General features: G+C 46.6%; 1 protein-coding gene across 1 annotated transcript; it reads left to right on the top strand.

Moving 5' to 3' along the window:
• The first annotated feature begins 522 nt into the window (after window positions 1-522).
• LOC121460352 (eppin-like) lies at window positions 523-11,543 on the top strand. The gene is made up of 4 exons (XM_041670699.1): window positions 523-613; window positions 2,181-2,312; window positions 6,085-6,252; window positions 11,266-11,543. Exons 1-4 carry the CDS (start codon window positions 523-525, stop codon window positions 11,541-11,543), a joined length of 669 nt encoding a protein of 222 aa, XP_041526633.1.
• The last annotated feature ends 8,289 nt before the right edge of the window (window positions 11,544-19,832 follow it).

Genomic DNA, 19,832 nt, shown 5'->3' on the forward strand with positions numbered 1-19,832 from the left:
AGGAGAAGGAGTGGGGAACACAGAGACTATGGGTTTGCCACAGGAGTAAACATTAGATACTAACATGAAGAGATACCAAGACAATAGGGACACTGTCAGAGACAAATGGAAGGGTGTGTTCATTGGATGGATGCTTTAGAAAGGAGCAAACGAATGGGAAAGAGGGCGATCCACATAACTTTGAGTCATCAAGATGAAGACCTAAGGGTGGTATTTCCTCTTAATGTAGCATAGGAGGTGTAGAGTACACTTTGCTCACTACTCTGGTTGGCCAGAAGGCTAGTCCTATGTAGTCCAAGCAGCAAGGGCATAGTAAGATGTGGGCTTTCTCCATCGATGTGGGCTGTGAATGTCATTAGCTCTACTTATGATCTCAAGAACTTGGTGTTCCCAGCAAGATAATAGGTGACTGGCTGTGCTCCAGCCTTACAGCCGAGGTAGACTCTTAGAGAGTCAGCTGGGCTAAGGAAGCCAGACAATTCCATGGTCTAGAACCAACAGCCCAGTCAGTCCCTCCCCAGAATGAAGTTTTCTGGATTTCTGAGCATCCTCGTGGTGCTTGGCCTGTTTGCAAACATCCAGGGACTTGGCCTGACTGACTTGCTCTTTCCCAGTAAGTACCGGTGTTCTGCTGTTGTCTGGGAGAAAGGGAAAACCAGGATCAGTTCCTCAGCTTCCCATTGCCTTTCTGCATCTCCTCTCAACGTGGACATGGGAGAGGAGGGAGATGCTTACAAGGTCTCTTCCGTGTGATGTCCTTTGTGTTACTCCAGGGACAAGGGTCTGGGAAAACACTCCTTGAAGGGCCTTTGAAGAGGTGTCTTCTTTGGGGAGAAGAATCATGGATCCAGCATTTATGGGAAGAGCCCTCAGCTCTCAAGTTCCTTTGTCGGGAACTCTAGGGTCAGAAATTGGTGGGTTGAATGCTGGTAGCTAGGAGATCTTGAGAAAAATATTTGAATTTCGTGTAGGCTCTCTGAAACTTAATTTCTTCATTTTAAGAGAATTTTGGCCCTAAGTTTGTGACAAAGACATGGGGCGGAGAGTGCAGCTTCTTGCTTGGTAGCTGCTCTGCCGTCATTATGTAGTAGTTGCTGTATTTGCTATCTCACTAATCCTCATCACAGCTCCGTGAGGGTAAGTCCTTGCAACATCCCCATTTTATTCTTCTAATTTAAAAAAATATATAATTTTTAAACATTAAAACACAGTATCATTTTCCCTCTTCCTTCTCCTCCCTCCATTTTCTCTCATGTACCCTCCCCCGACACACAGCCTTTCAAAATAATGGTCTCTTTTTCTTTAATCTCTGTTGTAATATGTATATCACTGTGTGTGGTGTTTATGGTGTGTGTGTGTTTCTGTGCATGTGTCTAAATAAATAAATACACAGTGCTGGGTCTGTTTAGTGTTTCTTGTATATATGTGATTTCAGGGCTGAACACTGGTATTGGATAAGCAATTAGGGGGCTCTTCTCTGGGAAGGACTATTTCTCCTGCTTTCAGCGTCCCTTAGTTGCATGTAGCTCTTTGTCCCACTCCCCTCTTTAAAGATGAGGAAAGTAGAAGGCATAGGATTTAAATAATTTGCCCAGAAATACACGGCTACCAGCATTCAACTTACCAAATATTTTTCTAAGATAACATTTTTGTTAATCCATTGAGAATTTTATGCAGTATATTTATGATCATGTTTATTCTCCCACACACATTCATCCCAGTAGAGTTAGAATTCCAAAACCCAGCCGTGGCTGCAGAGGAATCGCTGTACAACGTCGCCCTCCAGAGGAACTCACAAACAAGGCCACCGCAAGACTGACTAGCTAGAACAGCCTAAAGTAGCGCTCTAGGCGAGGGGTTTTCACTCCCAGAGAGGCCTTCCCAGTGTCTTGAGTCAGTTCGGGTCAAGGTTGTTGCTAAAGGCCCTACAAAGCACAACGCAGTTCCCATGGCCAGCAGGTGATTATCCTGTCTAAATGTCACCAGTGGTTGAAAATGTCTGCTTCTGCGGCTTGGGGTGGACCAAGGACGGAGGGAAGAAGGGAGAGAGTGGGGGTGTTTAAAGAGGTTTGGGGTGTCGTGTGGGAAACACGAGTGAGGGAAAGGATTCCTTCAGGATGAACAAAATTGAACATACACTTCCCTGAACCCCGCAAACTGAAAGACTGTCTCCTCTCTAGGGAGATGCCCCCGATTCCGAGAGCACTGCGAACTCAAAGAAAGGGACCTCTGCTCCAGGGACAGGGATTGCCAGAGGAAAGAGAAGTGCTGTCTCTTCAACTGTGGAAAGAAATGTTTAGACCCTCAACAAGGTAACGCCATGGCTCCTCTCCTGCCCACCTGAGCTGCCATTGCCACGGCTCACTGAGGGGTGGTATTTAGGTAAGGCTGATGGGTTTAGAGTCTTGCGATTTAGACTCGTTACAGTTCCTGATGTGGTGTGTGGCAGTGATGTTCTTATCCCAGCAGGTGATGTGAGAGTCTCGGTTTTCCCCAAATAAATGGTGGATGCATGGGTGGGTGGGATTGAATCGAACTATTCTTTCTTTCTTTCTTTCTCTCTCTCTCTCTCTCTCTCTCTCTCTCTTTTTTTGTTTTGTTTTTCAAGACAGGGTTTCTCTGTGGCTTTGGAGCCTATCCTGGAACTAGTAGACCAGGCTGGCCTCTAACTCTCAGAAATCCGCCTGCCTCTGCCTCCCGAGTGCTGGGATTAAAGGCGTGTGCCACTACCGCCCGGCTAAACTGTTTCTGGGCGATTTTTCACTGCCATTATTTTCTGAGTCCCCACCTGGCCATTGACATCCTAACTTATATTCGCATTATCGGTGACAAGCAAAGCGATTTATCTTCCTAACTTTTGACTGCTAAGCAGTTAAGTTATCTCTCTGTCCATATGAATTGGACTACATACTAGGAAACATGCCTTGGCATTCCAGACCAGAGCTGCAGTTTCAACTCTGTCTCCACCAACTCTCTGGACTCCCAAAAGGCTATTTGAGATTCTTCATTTCTTTAGAAATAGTTATGGGGTGTTTCAGATGCCCACTTTTTAGGTTCATTTTGTGTTAATAAATATATGAGACAGGTTAATTATGAAGAAAAGGGGTTTATTTAAGTCAGTTTTTGAGGCTGGGACCACACATCATGGCAGGGAGTAGCATAGACCTCATAGGAGATAATGGGCGGAAAAGGTCACACAATCAACGGAAACCAAGAGGGGCTTAGGGTTCTACAATCATTTTGGAGGACATGTTCCAGTTAATCTGGGAGTCTTCCAAGAGATTTCACCTCTCAGAGGTACCACAACCCTGTGGACCAAGACTCCAAATCATGAGCCTTGAGGGGGACACACATAAATCATACTCAGACCACAGTGCCTGTAATAGCACCTGACTTGTTCAGTGTGGTCAGGGGTACTACGAAAAGCCTCGAGGTAACCAGACTCGGAACTGAGTTCAGAATAAAGGGTAGCAGTAAAAGTGAGGCTGATGAGGCTCACCAGGAAATGATTTGCAAAGACCTCGGTGGGAGCTCCCAGGGAGGCAGAGCCAGCATGACCCTAGTCACTTGGAAAGGCCCTTTGTGTGTTCGGATCATACGGTCCCGGTCTGATGAACCTAAAGAAAGACTCTCATCTTAATCCTAAGAACCACAGGCTCGAAGATCATCTTATTCCTAAGAACCAGGACTGGAAGATGAAGAAAAAGCAATCAATGAGGTGACCAATATGTGTGACCCTCCAGAGCGTGGGAGGGTGACTGGAGGACTTCCTAGAAAAGGGAAGTGATGTGTTCAGCCAGAGACAGCTCAGGGAAGGAAAGAGAGGGTGGCATTTGGAAAGTACCGAGGAGCGTGGGACGTGTCAGAACAGCAGAGCGGGCAGACAAGGTGACATGTCAGGGTCTGACTCCAGACTTCCTAAATTCAGATCTCAGATCCAGTTTTTAGTGTCTTTTTAAAAATCTTGAACAAATTAATGCTTTTTTTTTCCTGTGTGCCTCCATTTCTTTACATGATGAAAGGACTCATGCCAATGGCTCTTTAGCTCCCTTGGAGTTCTCAGAGCAATGCCAGGCACAGGAGAGAGCCAGCTGAGGCCCATTAGTTTAAATGGTTCATCTTTCTGGCTTGAGAACTCAACAACAGGAGTGATCACGTGTCTTCTTTCTCTCTGAAAGTATCCAGCAAATGGTAGGTGCTCAGGAATAATTAATAATTTACTCAGTTCCGGTCAAGGTCCGCCTTACTTCCCCTCTAATGCTTCATAAAGCTCTGTACCATGCCAGCCCACCTGCTGGGCATCAGAACCTGCAAATGAAATCAGACATAATCCCTGAGCACTGGAAATTCACAATCCCAGGAACAAGACTGGAGACATTTTGAAGAATGATAAATGAACACACAAGCTTCAAAACCAAGATAGGGAAATGCAGGCTTGATTTGGGCAGCTGCCGTGCTGTGGGATACAGCGTGGAGTTGAGAGTCATCACAGAGGAACTGATTTTTGATAAAGACTTTCGAAGGAAGAATAAGCCTTCTGCTAACAGCAATGGTGTGTATGGTTGTGCAGCGGTATTGCCGTGCAGTGTAGCGTTGTGTGCTGACTTGAAAATCGCCTTAGCATGGGGCTAAAGGGATCCCTCGGCAGAAGAGGCCAGAGCCAGGCACAGGAGCCAGAAGACGAAGGACCTTGTGAGTGACAGAAGAATCTTGTCATGAAGCTGAGGTGTTAACACGTGGCGTGACATGATCAGCTTGTTTTCAAATCCATTTGTTCCTCCTCCCTGGTGATCTACATGGTAGATTGATGGGTTGAGCCAGGGAGGAAGGCGGGAGGATGCATCGGAGGCTGCCTCAGTGGACTATGTGGAGACCTGGGCTTGAAGAGCCTGGCAGAGAGGGAAACTGTCAGGAGGACAGAGGAGGAGAAAAGCAGTTGCTGTGGTCCGTATGGTCATGGAGCTTGTGGCTCAGCTGGAGCCTGCATTAGCTTGCTAGTACTGCTGCAACAATGTGTCCCAGCCTGCTGGCTTCCGCAATAGTAATGTGTTTTCTGACAGTCCTGCAGGCTCAAAGGAAGAGGTTAGGTGACAGTGATGTCCCAAGAGGTCAGAAGAACATATCGTGGAGTCTTTTCTCTCCTTCCACTTTTTTCATGGGCTGTGGGATTGAACTCAGGTCCTCTGGCTTACATAGCAAGGGCCAACATCTCCCTGGCTCGTGAGTGAGAACTTAATCACACATTTCCCTATTAATATCCGGTGGCTTGGTGGCAATCTTTGGCATCCCTTGTAGATACATCAATCTGATTTCCACTTTCAAGTCCACATGGTATCCTCCCTGTGTGCATCTCTGACCAGACTCACTCCTTCCTTGCTCCAATATGCAACCACCTCAACTGATTGTGTCTCCAGGCCGAAGATACAGTTCTATGATAGAGCACTTGCCTAGCATGTGTGAGGTCTCCAGTCCATTCTTAGTATCCCCAAAACTAGGGTAGGGAGGGTGTCACCTGTGTGGTAATTTTTTCACCATGCTGTGACAAAACACCCAACAGAAACAACTAATGTATGAAAGGTTTTTTTTTTTTTTTTTTTTTTTTTTTTGGCTCATGACTTTAAAGGGCCTCTGTACATCACCATGGAAACAGCATGGTGGAGTTCGTGGTGTCGGAAGCACATGGTGGAGAAGGGAGGCTAGGCTTAGGATCGGGCTTAGGAACTGGGTCTAGGCTACTACCTTGAAAAGCCCTCCCTTAGTGACCTACTTCCTCCAGCCAGGCTCCACCTCCTAACAGGTCCCACAGCATGCCCCCACAAATTATCATCCCCCCAAAGGATAAGTGTTCAAAATGTAAGCATGTGGGAAGATATTTCATGTTCAAACCATAAGCACCCACAAAGATCCGACCTCTGGGGATGTAGATACTCACCATCGTGTCTCCCAGCAAGCAGGTACAGTGTGTTTGTGGTGCTAAAGCCCTCGAGTGTGAGAGGAAGAGGAATCTCTCAGGGAAAGGAATGGCATTTTGTTCTGTTTTGGGTCGCACACTCTTGAGTTCACAACCCTGGGCTCTCTCTGCAGATATATGCAGCCTGCCGAAGGACTCTGGCTACTGTTTGGCTTATTTCCCTCGCTGGTTTTATAATAAAGAAAACAGCACGTGCCAGCTCTTCATCTATGGTGGCTGCCAGGGGAACAACAACAACTTCCAATCCCAAAGCCTATGCCAGAACGTCTGCCAAAAAACAAGTGAGTCTTGGAGGCGCCATCTAATATCCCCGCCAGGGCCATCTGGGAGGTGTGGGTTGGCCTGTCTAAAGCAGCTAGGTCCTTCTCAGACCTGGAAGAAATAGGTCTGCTCAGGAGCTGGGGGAGGGTTGATCTGCTCAGGAGCTGGGGGGAGGGTTGATCTGATCAGAAGCTGGGGAGGGTTGGGGGGAAGACAGGACGGTACTGTGGCCCTCTGGAAACTGGAGGTGGGAAGGTATGGGGGGAGTTAGCAAACAAAAAGGGATTTGGGGGGTGGAAGGGGACATAGAAGGGTCCTAAAGACCAACTGCAAAATGATCAGTGTCCAGCCCCACCTGGGCACGCTGGCCAGGGAACCATCCCAGGCTAGCAACTTCTTCACCCCATTTTGCCAGCAATCCAATTCTGTCCATTTTTCCTTGCAAGAACAAACTGACTGGTTTTAATATGCTTTGGAATTTGCACACAAAATAATAAGTTTCATTATATTTTCACCCCTAGATTTTGCACTTGGCTCACTTTCAACTGCCATTGACAAACCCCACTTTGAACCCCCTCCCATGGAAAGATGTAGAAACATAACTTAGGCTCCAGAGGTAAACTGAGCCCAAGATTCTCAGCTATATCTTGTATCTGTGTTCTCAATAGGCTCTTCCCCCTGAAGAAAGGACATGCTGCGAAAACCATCAGGATTTGGCTTCTGCTCCAAGCTCTGTATACCTGCTGTCTCCTCCAGAGTGGTTTCTGGTGACTGCTCCAGGCACTCCAAGGCATTAGGTCCTCCCAGCATTGAACCCCAGGATGCCTCCCCTCCCCCCATCTCCAGTCCCTAATTATAATACCCCCCCTTAAGATCCCCCCACTAACGATGCCTCGACTGCTCGACTGCTCAGCTCTACCCGCACGGCACGTAAACTCCCTGTTTACATCCGTGTAGCCTTTAACTTTATTCAGTAAAGTATTGGCTTCACCCTGTGCCTCTGTGACTGGGTAATGCACCCATCTTCAGTGTGGAGAATGAGGAAATGGGAAAGCTTCTGGTGACATCACTCAAGGGCTTGTGGACACCACGTCCTTAAAAATTGGGAAGCCCAGGGATCTTGTTTTGTTTTGTTTTGTTTTTCTCCTCTGTTCTAAGGCCTGTGGGCAATGACTCTAAGACAAGGGAAGAGGTTAAGGGACATCTTTGGGAAATTCCCCCAAGAAACACAAGATGGAGACTGTGGCAGGTGATTCGCAGGGAGAGGGGTGTACACTGCAGCAGGAACTGTTGCTGCCGCACCTCAACATAATTGGCTCCCAGCCAACAACCTGCAACAGCAAACATGTTCCGGCGCACACTTTTTTCCATCTAATTTTTTAAAAATTGCCATATTTTAAGTTGGTTGCTGCTGGGTATTGTAACACACTCCCACTAGGTTTATTTTAGAGAGTCATGTGAACTAATAAAACATGCCTCCAAATTTTCATCATCTATCTCCAGTAACAGGGACGCTGATACCAGTCCAGTGTTCCCCCATTGTCCCTGGATGCCTGAGGTATTCAACCCCGCATCCACATTCCAGAATGTTCCACATTCAAGCTGAGTAGGCTCCAAGGGACCCAAAAAAAAAATTGCGGGTCAGAAAGTAGAGTGAAACTTTGGCATACGACAGGATGCAATTCAACCACAAGAATGGGGAACTAACACAGTGTTCTGCTGTGGATGGGCGTACACTGGTGGCTGGAGGCATGGCTTAGAACGTGCCACACAGGCGTGAGTTCCTGAGTTCAAATCCCCAGAACCCATATAAAACCAGGCAGGGCAGCACATACCTGTAATTACAGTGTTCTCTCATTGAGATGGGCACAGAAGTCAGAAGAACCACAGAAGCTTGTGGATCAGCTGACCTGGAGGATATGCAGAGTGGGGGCTGGGGCTGGGCAACAAGGATACCTTGTCTTAAACAAGGTAGAAGAGGAAATCCCACATCGGAGATTGTCCTATGGCCACTACACATAGGCCATGAAAACCTCACTACACACACACACACACACACACACACACACACACACAACTGTGTAATTCCATTTACATGAAATATCTAGGAGTTGGGCATAGTGGTTCAGGCCTGTATTCACAGATACTCAGGAAGCAGAGGCAGGAGGATTACAGGTTCAAGGCCTGCCTAGGCAAGTTAGTAAAAGTCTGTGTCAATTCTAAAAAAAAAGGGGGGGTAAGAGGGCTAGATTAGGAATGTAGCTCAGTAGGGCATTTGTTGGTGTGAGGCCCTGGACTGAAAACCACCATGGGCAAAGAAAGACACAGCAGGAAACAGTCTGAGGGACTGGAGGGGATCGGAGGCTAGAGAGTGATTGCTCATGGGACGAGATTCATAGCTAGAGTGATAAAAACACGTTGGAGGTAGTAGATATGGGCCACAGTCATGTGGATGGAGTAATGAGAGAAGACAGATTCCATATCTGGAAAGGGTTGATTATTTTCTGGAGGAATTTGGCCACAGGTTTTTGAGATGCAGGCATGGAAACGGCTCTTGCAGCTGCAGATGGAGTCCTAGGTGAGTCAAGTGTAGCTGGCTGCAGCCAGCATCCCTACCTCAGTCTCCCCTTACACTGCTCACGTGTGTCCACACTGAGCCCACTCCCTCACTAATGCTCCAAGACTTGAGTTGAGGGAATATTCCAGAACTATCAGAGAGCCTCTTGGCAGTTGACTTTGAGCCATTGCTTCCCGTGGCCTCTGCTAACCTACTCTTGGGGCACAGACCCTCAGAGCCACTACTTTCCTGCCTTCAAGACGCCATCACCTGTCCAGATGCTCACCAGGGACCTTAGGTTTGTGCCCACCTAACAATCTTTACTCTTGGATGGTGGCAGAAGACAAGTAGGTCAAAGACAAGAGAGAGAAAAACCAAAGGGAGCTGAAGGGAAAGGAGACAGAGACTCAGGAAAAGTTGTTGAAAAGGAGAAAAAGGACACACAGGTCAAAACCACAGATAATTAGACCAGAGGGAGAAAAGATGCAGCCAAGGCAAGATGCAGCTCGATTTATCTAATGCTGGCCTAGCAAGCCTGAAGACCCCAGCCCCAGCCCAGTCCCATGTAAACCGGGGGAAGTGAGGCAGGTCTGTAATCCCAGCACTGGGGAGGTGGATGCAGAAGGAGCAGAAGTCGTCTGCTTCATACGAAGTTCGAGACCAGCCTGGGATAGATGGGATCCTGTCTCAAAAGAGAGAGAGGTGGAGGAAAAAGGAAGGAAGAGGGAAAGGAGGCAAAAGAAAGAAAGCATTGCTAGGCGGTGGTGGCCTACGTCTTTAATCCCAGCACTCAGGAGGCAGAGGCAGGCAGATCTCTGTGAGTTCGAGGCGAGCCTGGTCTACAACAGCTAGTTCCAGGACAGGCTTCAAGGCTCCAAAAGCTATAGAGAAAGCCTGTTTCTAAAAACCAAAAGAAAAGAAAAGAGAGAGAGAGAGAGAGAAAGAAAGAAAAGAAAGCATTGAAGAAGAGAGGAATCACAGAGAAAAAGGACAAGGATATTCCCAAATGCCAAGTTGCCCCTGGAAAAAGGAAGGTTCTGGAATCACATAACTTTGCTAAGAGATTCTAGGAGACTCCAAGCAAGTGCACCCTCTCCCTAGTAGGCCAGAGAGCCAGAGACCTCAGCTTGCAGAGGTCCAGACCAGAGAGTCAGAAGCCTTTCCTCCACAGTGTGACTGTGGGAACAGCTAGGCCACGAATGGCCTACGGGAGGTAACATGACTGGCTCATGTCCAGAGTTGCTTCCTTGACGGTTGGGGCACAGAGCCTCAGAGCAGAAGCCGGAGCCACTGACCAGTTCCACCCAGCTTAATGCCTCTGGCCAAACAATTGCTTCTTAGGATGAGACTCTGGGAACTTCTGCCATTCCTGGTCCTCTTCAACTTCTTGTGGGGCATCCAGGAACCTGAGCTAGCTGAGGGGTTCGTTGTCAGTAAGTACTGGGGTACAGTTCTTAATATGGAGAGAAGTAGCTTGATGGAGTCAAAGAACAAAACACACTGCAGATGAAGAGGGTTTCCCCATCCCAGTCACAGACCCTGGTGGGAGTGAGATGTTTGGGGTCACTGTTTCCCCGTCATCCTGGAGAGGTGCCCTGGGTCACACAGGGGTCTCTGTCTGTGACAGCTGACTCCCTATCTTTATAAGGAATTCTTCATGCACTTCAGGACTGGTGTGCATTGAATGGACATTGGGAATTAAGTAGACAAAAGGATCTCCACTTAGGATGAGCCTCTCCCTAGCAGCACCCCAGCAGCTGCCTCGCCTGCCCACTGCAGCTCCCCAAAGCTTTCCTGTATTCACAGGACCTTACCTGTGTGCTGAAGAACAGCCTCCAGGGTCCCTTCAGATGGCGAAGCAGGGAGATTTCATCCTTACCAGCTAAAACACACTGAGCACTTGAAGGTCATGGGGGAAGTGAGTGATCAGGAGGCCGTGTGACAGGAGCAAATTCCGGGTCCACTCCTTGAGAGCTGTGTGGCCTGCACAAGTCCACAGAGCCTCGCATGCTCTGGACGCCCCTGCTCGCTCCATGGGACACTTTATCAATATTAATCACTGGAAGTCCTTTATCAGTATTCATTACTGTTCTTTTAGCCCAGGCATCTTGACCAAGACTTTTCAAACTTTGTTCCATTCGCCTTCAGGATGACAATCTAGGCAAACACTGAGCTACAGGGGCCAACGAAGGCCAAAACCAAATGATCAGAACAGTCCCAAAGGAGCAGGTCCCTCTCTGGGGAATCTTGTAGGGGTGGAGAGAGGGCTGGGGAAGGTTCTGGGGAATAGCTGCTGAGTCGCTGCAGGGGGCAATGGGGCCATTGCTGTAAAAACCTGAGCCCCTGAGGGTTGCCTCTCCTAGTGACAGGTGAGGGGCCAACAAGCTTCCTCACTCTGCAATGGTACCCTGGACCCAGGAAGGAAGAACAATATCTCCTTCAACTCCTCAAGGGACCACATCTCCTTCTCCTACAGAAACATGCCCCAGAGTCAGAATCAAGTGCGAAATTGAAGAAAGAAATGAATGCACAAGGCACAGACACTGTCCCAACAAGAAGAGATGCTGCATGTTCAGCTGTGGCAAGAAATGCTTAGACCTCAAACAAGGTACCTCTCTGACCTCTGAGCTGCCCCCATCCTCCTGCTTTCTCTTCTCCCCACCCCTTCATGAGGGCTGGTGTTCACCGAGACCCCCATGGCACCGTCTACCTGATGCAGATCTTGCAGGTACTAGCCACGGAGACCTGTCCTGATACAGCTGGCGTCTATTTGAGTAAAGGATCTGACTGAGGTTCTTTTTCCTTTCTGAACCTCATTTCTTCTTAAGATATAGCTGGGTACTGGGTCATATGACCCCTTGACTACACTCAGGTGCTGTTCTGAGATGCCAAGTAGCTCTCCAAGTTTCATCAAGCAGCAACAGTGCATCTGAATGTAGGATGAGCATGAGGCAGGTATGGAGAGTTCCCCGGCTTGTTTGTCCAGGCCTCGGACTAACATAAAACCCAGGACGCCTCCCCTCTTCGCCTTAGCCTCCTATACTCTTTTCTCTCTGCTCAAGTCCTTGAGCGGCCATTTATCAATCAGCAAATATTTATGGGTGCTTGTGAAACGCAGGATGAGCTCCTCAATGAGGCCACCAAAGCTTTTCCTGGGAAAGCCATATAAAAATTGAAATCTGAAGGACGGGTAGTGTGCAGGTAAACACAGGGAGAAGTAGCTTTCCAGATACCAGCAAGTGCTCATGGGAAAACGCTGTGCTAGGAGACATGTGATCAGGCGTGGAAACACTGGGAGGTGGAGAAGGTGGAGATGGTTGAGGATGTGCACTCGGACATCCGGACGTGATCCTCCTCCCTGTGATCCTAACCCCCAACTGTGGTCTACTCAGGTTCTGGTTGCTGAATCAGGGAATTAAGGCTGACCTCAACCTTGACATCCTCCTATCTCAGCCTTTGGGTGTCTGGGGTTCTAAGAGTGCAACCACCATATCTGGTGATTCATGTACACTTAACTCCCTCACTGGTGTGTGACATCAGGGAGTGGCTTCATCTCTCCAAGTCTCATGCCCTCTACCTGCACAATGAGAACAGAAAGAGGGCTGCCACACCAAAGGAAATGTCAACATGTGTCAAAGGCTAAGACCCACGGCCAGACTTTAATAGCTAAACTTGTGTGATTGTAATGGAATTTTTCAGTGGTGAAATCAGTTGTTCATTAAGTGCTTAAGTTTGGGATCTTTCTCTCTTTCCTTCCTTCTTTCTCTCTTTCCTTCTTTCCTTCCTTCTTCCCTTCCTTCTATCCTTTCTTCCTTTCTTCTTTCCTTCCTTCTTTACTTCCTTCCTTTCATCCTTTCTTCCTTTATTTGTTTATTTATTTCTGAGAACATTCCTGAAACATTCATTTCTTGCCAAAGATCTGCTCAGAACGGCTGTACAGGGCTAAGGTACAGTATTTGTTCATGAAGAACTCAGTTTTACTGCAGTCAGAAAATATGGATAAACCCACGATAAATCATCATCACAGACATAAAACAGATGCATTAAAATCAAGGGGCAAAGCATGGACCCAGGAGACATCAGAAAGGCAATGATGCTGGGACTGTTTAGATATTGCAGACATGGTCTTCTGTATAGCTCAGGGCATCCTTGAAATCGCTGCAATCCTCCTGCCTCGGCTTCCCAAGTGCTGGGATGTCAGGCAAATGCCACCACACTTGGCTACTGGAAGGGTTTTGAAGAATGAATAGGAGTGTGCCTTGCTAGCCAGAACGGCTCGGGCATTGAGCAGGTGTGGAAGGCACGGAGACTGGGGAGTAGGCTGACTTTCAAGTACAATTTGAAAGGATGAGCGTTAAGAGCAGCAAAGAGAGAAGCTGTGGAGAGGGAGGTATGGACTTTGGGGTTGGAAGATAACTGTTCTGAGCCAGTGCATCAGCTCCTCTGACGTCTAGTGGACTGGAGATATTTTAACTTAGATGGTGGCCATTCCTGGCAGAAAGGAAAGAGACAGCCATCCTTGCCGTGTATGAGGCCAAGTCATCAAGCAGTCATCATTCAGATGCTGAGGAGACACAATGGCCACGTCTGCTCCTGGGATGGTCCTGTCCCGACCAGTCAGTGGTTCTTTGTGTTGTCATCCTGCAGCTGAGAAAAAGAAGATAAAGAGGCTGAAGTGACTGGTCAGATTCCCAGGAAACCGGAAGCACAGCTCTGAGCTAGACAAAGAGAGCAGTGGATAGAGAAAGGGGACGGGGTTGTTCCTGAGGAGACAGGCATCCAAATATCTGTCCCCCAATATTTTCCCCACAGATGTATGCAGTCTGCCACAGGATCCTGGCCCCTGCATGGCTTACTTTCCACGCTGGTATTATAATAAAGAAACTGAGGTCTGTACTGAATTCATCTATGGTGGCTGCAAAGGGAATCCTAACAACTTCCAAACTGAACATATCTGCAGAGTTGTCTGCAAAAAGAAAAGTAAGTGCTAAAGGTCCCCAATCTGCATTTCCACTAAAATTAAACAGCAATCTGAGCATCAGTCCTTTCTGAGGCCAGGGCAGTCCTGGAGGTGCAAATGGAAGGACCTGGGAAAGAAAGGATAGGAGGGAGGCAGTGGGCAAAGGGAAGCCTGCAAGTCTGAGGGGAGCAGTGGGGAAAGAAAGGACACAGGAGCAGGGAGCACCTGACCCAACTCAGAGGAGGAGCATGTGAGTTGCCGTGGTCACCACACTGAGTTAACAGGTATAACGTGGTATAAATTAGAAGGCGTGAGCTGAACCCGGCATGTCCATCACTTCTGATTTCCCTGCTTGCCCAGGGATGTGAAAATCATCCCATCCCTTTCCATTTGCTGAAGGATCTGGTTCCTACGGTGGCTGAAGCCCAGCATCTCCATCCTTACCCTTGTGTCTTACAGATCTGTTTTCCTGGATATGACAAGGTTGAGCTGCAGGAAGCTCCAGGTCTTAGCTCCTAGTCTGAGACTTGCTTCTGTGAGCCCAACAGATGCTTGGATTGGCTGACAGCGGCCAAGTCTTAGCCACTAAGACTCTGTCTGTTCCCACAACAGAACCCCTGAATTTGTTTATTCTCTCTCCCTCACTGCAGCGTCTCTCCTAAAGTAATATCCTTTAACCTTTGACCCCTGCTCAGTGTTAGACCCTGTGACCTCAACTTTCAGGACTCTCATTTATTCCTATGAAGATTCTAGTTCCTCCTAATAAAGGATCCGTTGAGTTCTGATGTCTCAGGGTCTGAATAACTCCTCTGTTGTCTGCAGGTGTTCACATCTGTTTATAGCCCTCTGTATGCAGATGTTCACATCTGTTCACAGCTCTCTGTATAAAGATGTTCATGTCTGTTCACAGCCTTCTGTTTGCAGATGTTCACAGCCTTTTTGTATGCAGTTGTTAACGTCTGATACGCACGTCTGTTTGCAGCCCTCTGTATGCACAATTGCATGTTACTATATAGAGACAGAACTTAAGGATCTCACACACTCACACACACACTGTTAGATAAATTTATTAAAGTTTCAGAGTAAAAAATGAATATGCAAATACATGTGGTGATTTTATATACCAATAAATTTCCACAAGAGGGAAATTTAGAGAATAGTCATGTTTTCATCAGTAACAGCAAAACATCAAACAAAAAACCAAAGTTCTCCAAATCATCAAAAGGGTAAAAGATCTATGCACCAAAAGCCATGAAGTATTGATGAGGAGAATTAAAAAACAAAACACAGATATATGAAATATATCTTAAGTTCATAAATAAAAAGACTTCATATAGCCAAAATGGCTAGACTATTTCCAACCTGTTGTGGAATATTCCTTTATACTGTATGAAGGTGTGTCATTAGGATTGGTTTAATAAAAAGCTAAACACCCAGTAGTGAGGCAGGAAGTATAGGTGGGACTTCTGGACAAAGAGAACTCTGGGGGAAAAAGGTGGAGTCACCAGCCAGACATGGAATAACCAAGATGGGCATAACGGAGATGAGGAAAGGAATGTATGGGAGAGTGTAGATTAACAAACACGGGTTAGTTTCAGTCATAAGAGCTAATGGGACACGCCTAAGCTAAGACTGAGCTTTCATAATTAATAAGTCTCTGTGTCATTCTTTGTGAGCTAGTAGCCCAAAAAGAAAAGTCCATTTGCACCAACCATCTATATTCCACAAAACAAAAGCATTACAACAGAAAAAAAAGAAGGCCCAAATTTAAACCTCATTGTTGCCCATAGCAACACCCTAGTGCATCTTAGTGTATACCCTAACTGGGACAGAGCAGGGTGGAGGGAGTCCCTTCCCAGAGCATTTTCCTTCCATAACAGAAAGGTCAGTGATTGATGGTATCGGACAGTACTTTCCACTTCTGGGAAAACATGGCATTGAAGGAATTCTCCCAGATTCGATAAGCACCTCAATCTTACATCCTTCAGTCCTGCTTGGGTTTGCCATACGTGAGTGACTGGAACGAATTGTTCCTGCCCCTGCACCAACGAGAGCCTTAGAAATGGCTAGTGTGTGCCCTGTGGTGATAAGATCTGTTCCCAGTTCTGCTCAGGAATGAACATGCAGTTTTCAGGGCTGTGCTCAGAGAACCCCTGCACCGAAGGACCTCAGTGGAGCGGAACGGCCCTGGTCTCTGTTATTTCCTCATTGTGGTGGACACCCCCAGGGAAGCAACCGTTGGTTGTTTGCAGGGTGCAGGACCCCTCATCTTTCTCTCCTGACGCTCCCCTTGTATCTGCCTCCAGAAGTGGAAATGTATAAGGGAGCTTGGGTAATTTGGAAACAGGGTCATCCAGGCTAACCGAACCACGCCTTTTGTATCTACATGTGTACAAATGGAAAGTTCTAATAAAAATGAACTTGTTCAAGACCACACACATACGTCATAACAAAATGAGCTAAAACTTAGACCTAAAGAGTGGCTAGGGCTGGGCATGATGGTGCCAGAGCTGTCACACAGAGAAGCTCTGTCTTGGAAAACAAAATAAAACAAAAAATACAGGTGCCTTTAGGGTCTATTTGTTACTTTGAATTTAGTATTTGGCATCTAACTCTCTTTCCTGGAGTTGAAGAATCTTGCTTGGAATTAAAACCACCATTTCTGTTAGGGCTGAGAAATCCAGACTTTCAATCTTTATTAATCAAGATCCAGTAAAGAACACAGAAACAGCAGGGCCAGGAGACAGCAATAGCTCTCTTAGAATCCCCAGAATGCACACGAAATGTACACATATGGAATAAAGCCAGCCACAATGGCACTTGTCTGAAATCCCCAGCGCTCCTAGAGAGAGAAGGGAGGCAGAAACGGGAGAATTCCTGGAAGTGTGTAGGCCAGCTAGACTGCTGTCCACAGCAGTGAATGTCAAGAATCCCTGTCTCAAATAAGGTGGAATGCGAGGACCAGCTCTCAAGGTTATTCTCTGACCTCCAGGCGTGTACCATGGCCTGCAGGCAGGAGCAAAGTGTGTGTGGCACGCGTACGATACACACGTAGAAAATAAACAAAAACCCAGGAACAAAAGTGGGCACTTGAAACATGAGTTTCATATAGTTGCATGAGTGTTGGAGAGTAGGAGGAAGAGAGGGAAACTGAGGCATTGTTGCTTCTAGATTGTAAGCATGGGGATCATTTGATTGGAAGAATCTCTGAGTTCATGGAAGGAACCCAAGTGAAACTGGAACTGACCCTTGTGGAAGAACAAGTGGGATGTGTGGACCTGGCCTCTATCTTCTAGAATGTGCTGTGGCTTCAGACCTTTAAGGGTTCTAATGGTTTTTGGGAGGAAAGGCATGGCCACCTCGAGATGGTATCTAAGGGGAAATAAAAAAGAAAAAAAACAGATTTGGGGGGCTGGAGAGATGGCTCAGTGGTTAAGAGCACTGGCTGCTCTTCCAGAGGACCTGAGTTCAATTCCCAGCACCCACATGGTGGCTCACAACCATCTATGATGAGATCTGATGCCCTCCTCTGGCATGCGGGCATACATGGAGGCAGAATGTTGTATACATAATAAATAAATAAGTCAAAAAAAAAAACAGGTTTGGAGGATGCCAGAAGTCAGTGAAGGGACACGTAGCCTGGAGAGTCCCATTCCCAATACATAGAGAGCATGGGTTTGTTGCTGGGAGACAGTAGGTACAAAATAAGCATATTTATTCTCCCAGCCTCCCTTGCGGCCAGGAGGAAATGGGCAAGCAATGCAGGCGATCCCTCAGACTCTCCCATCTCAGATACTGCTATGGTTTGACTTTGTTTTTTATGAGTCTCACTATGTAGCTCAAACTGGAGACAGACTGCCACACCCCATGCTAATATCATGTTCTTGGTAAGTTTTATCAAATGCAGAGCACATCCCTCTTAATTCATCACAGTCATACGTTAGCCCATGCCTGATTCTTCCTGTTAATTTTGCTCTGAAGATCCAGCCTTCATATCTGCCTTGCTTGTTAAATGCTATCTAGCAAGTCACTGTACTTGCAATATGCCCAATTTTTCTTCCTTTTGCCACTGGTTTCCTCTTTATTGTCTATGTCGATTAGATAGACATTTCACCTTATTAGGTGAAATGAACACATAATTAGTGTTATTTCTAATTCAGTGCTGAAAAGACATGGAGATGTCAGGAGTATGACCACCTGGGATCTACTTGATTCAAATCTAAGGAGAATTGCCTATTTCTTTGAATCTCCTACTCAAAATAAATGCATTTCTGAACCAAGGTTGGGTGGTGGTGGCACATGCCTTTAATCCCAGTACTCAGGAGGCAGAGACAGGTGGATCTCTGTGAGTTGGAGGACAGCCTGGTCTACAGAGCAAGTTCTAGGCCAGCCAAGTCCACACAAAAAGACCCTGCCTCAAAAAAGTAAATAAATAAAAACAAATAATAAGGACAATAGTCAGGCATAGTGGCACAGGCTTTTGGTCACAGTACTCAGAAGATCTGGGCTAGCCTGGTTTACATAGTGAGACCCTACCCCAAAACAAATAAATAAATAAAGACAATAACACCTATCAGCAATAACTATTATTGTATATTAACAACTCCTAGAAGTCAATAACACACAACTAATACAGTAAGAAAGTTGGCAAAAGATGGGGCTGAGGAAATAACTTAGGTGGTAGAGTTTCTAAGCCTCTGAGTTCGGTCCTCCATGCCACAAAACAAAAAGGAACAAGGAACAGAAAAATTAAGAAGGGAAGGAAAGGAAAGGAAAAATGAGTAAAGACCTTAAAAGGCATTTTTCCTGAAAGAATACACAAATTTAGGAGCTGAAGAGGGGCTCAGCAGTTAAGAGCCTGTATGCAGGACCTGAGTTTGATTCCCAGCCCCCATGCTGGAGGCTCACAACCACCACTCCTGGCTCACTCCAGCTCAGGAGGACCAATGCTTCTAGCTTCCACAAGCACCCATACTCACCGAAACATACCCCTCAACACATGCATACACACATAACTAAAAATAAGCCAGGAGGTAGCACACATCTTTGACCCCAGCACTTTGGAGGCAGGGGCAGGCAGATCTTTGAGCTCAAGGCCAGCCTGATCTACAGAGTGGAGTGAGTTCCAGGACAGCCAGGACTACACAGAGAAATGCTGTCAGAAAAAAAAAAAAAAAAAAAAAAACCAAAAAAAACCAAAAAAAAAAAAAACAAGAAAGCAAAACAAAAACAAACAAAAAGAAAATAAATAAAACAATCCCTTTTTAACAAAAGGATATATTGATTTTAAAAAGCAAACTTTCATTCTTTTTCATTTTCTATTTTTTTCTTTTAAACAGGGTTTCACATGACCCAGGCTGGCCTTGAACTCACTATTTAGCCAAGGTTGACCTTGAACTTGTAATCAATCCTCCTGCCTCGACTCTAAGTACTGGGATGGCAAACACAAACTACAGCTTGATTTTATACTGAACTTTTGTGATTCTTCTTAAATCCACTAAATCTGCTCCTTCTCCAGCCAGCTGACAGGTTCTGACTTCTGACCAAGTGTGTGTTGTTCCCATAACTGCCTGGGGCACCAGGTGTGACGGAGGCAGCACCTGGCAGCAGGTTCAACACAACGAAAGAGACTTGAGAAATGTCTCTTTAACAGTGGCACAAATCACTGGGGCCGAACAGATGAGCAACACTGTTGTGGCTCTGAAACCTAGCAGTTGAATCTTCTTGCGAAACGGAGCGCTTCTGTGTATTTTCTGTTGCTATAACAAAATGCCTGAGACTGGATGGCTTATTTTAAAAGGGGGTTTACTTAATCAAAAAAAAAATGGAAACTGGGGGTGGAGAGGCAGACTGGAGAGGTGGCTTGGTGGTTAAGACCACTGGCTGCTCTTCCAGAGGTCCTGAGTTCAATTCCCAGCAACCACCCATAATGAGATTTGGTGGTGCCCTCTTCTGGCCTGTAAGCAGACACACAAGCAGAACACTGTATACATAATAAATAGACCGACGACCGACAGACAGATAAATGGATAATTGGAAACTGAAAGTCCAAGATGTGAGGTCCCATAGGCTTGACTTTCGCC

This window comes from Microtus oregoni, unplaced genomic scaffold (assembly GCF_018167655.1).
Source record: "Microtus oregoni isolate MIOR12 unplaced genomic scaffold, Mior012 000020F_ref0000438, whole genome shotgun sequence".
In the NCBI taxonomy this organism is placed as follows: domain Eukaryota; kingdom Metazoa; phylum Chordata; class Mammalia; order Rodentia; family Cricetidae; genus Microtus; species Microtus oregoni.

Excerpts from the sequence above, each read along its gene's own strand:
- LOC121460352 (XM_041670699.1), top strand. The coding sequence starts at position 523 with ATGAAGTTTTCTGGATTTCTGAGCATCCTCGTGGTGCTTGGCCTGTTT. Across the intron at positions 614-2,180 it reads GACTGACTTGCTCTTTCCCA|GGAGATGCCCCCGATTCCGA; the intron begins GTAAGTACCGGT and ends TCTCCTCTCTAG. Across the intron at positions 6,253-11,265 it reads GAACGTCTGCCAAAAAACAA|AAACATGCCCCAGAGTCAGA; the intron begins GTGAGTCTTGGA and ends CTTCTCCTACAG.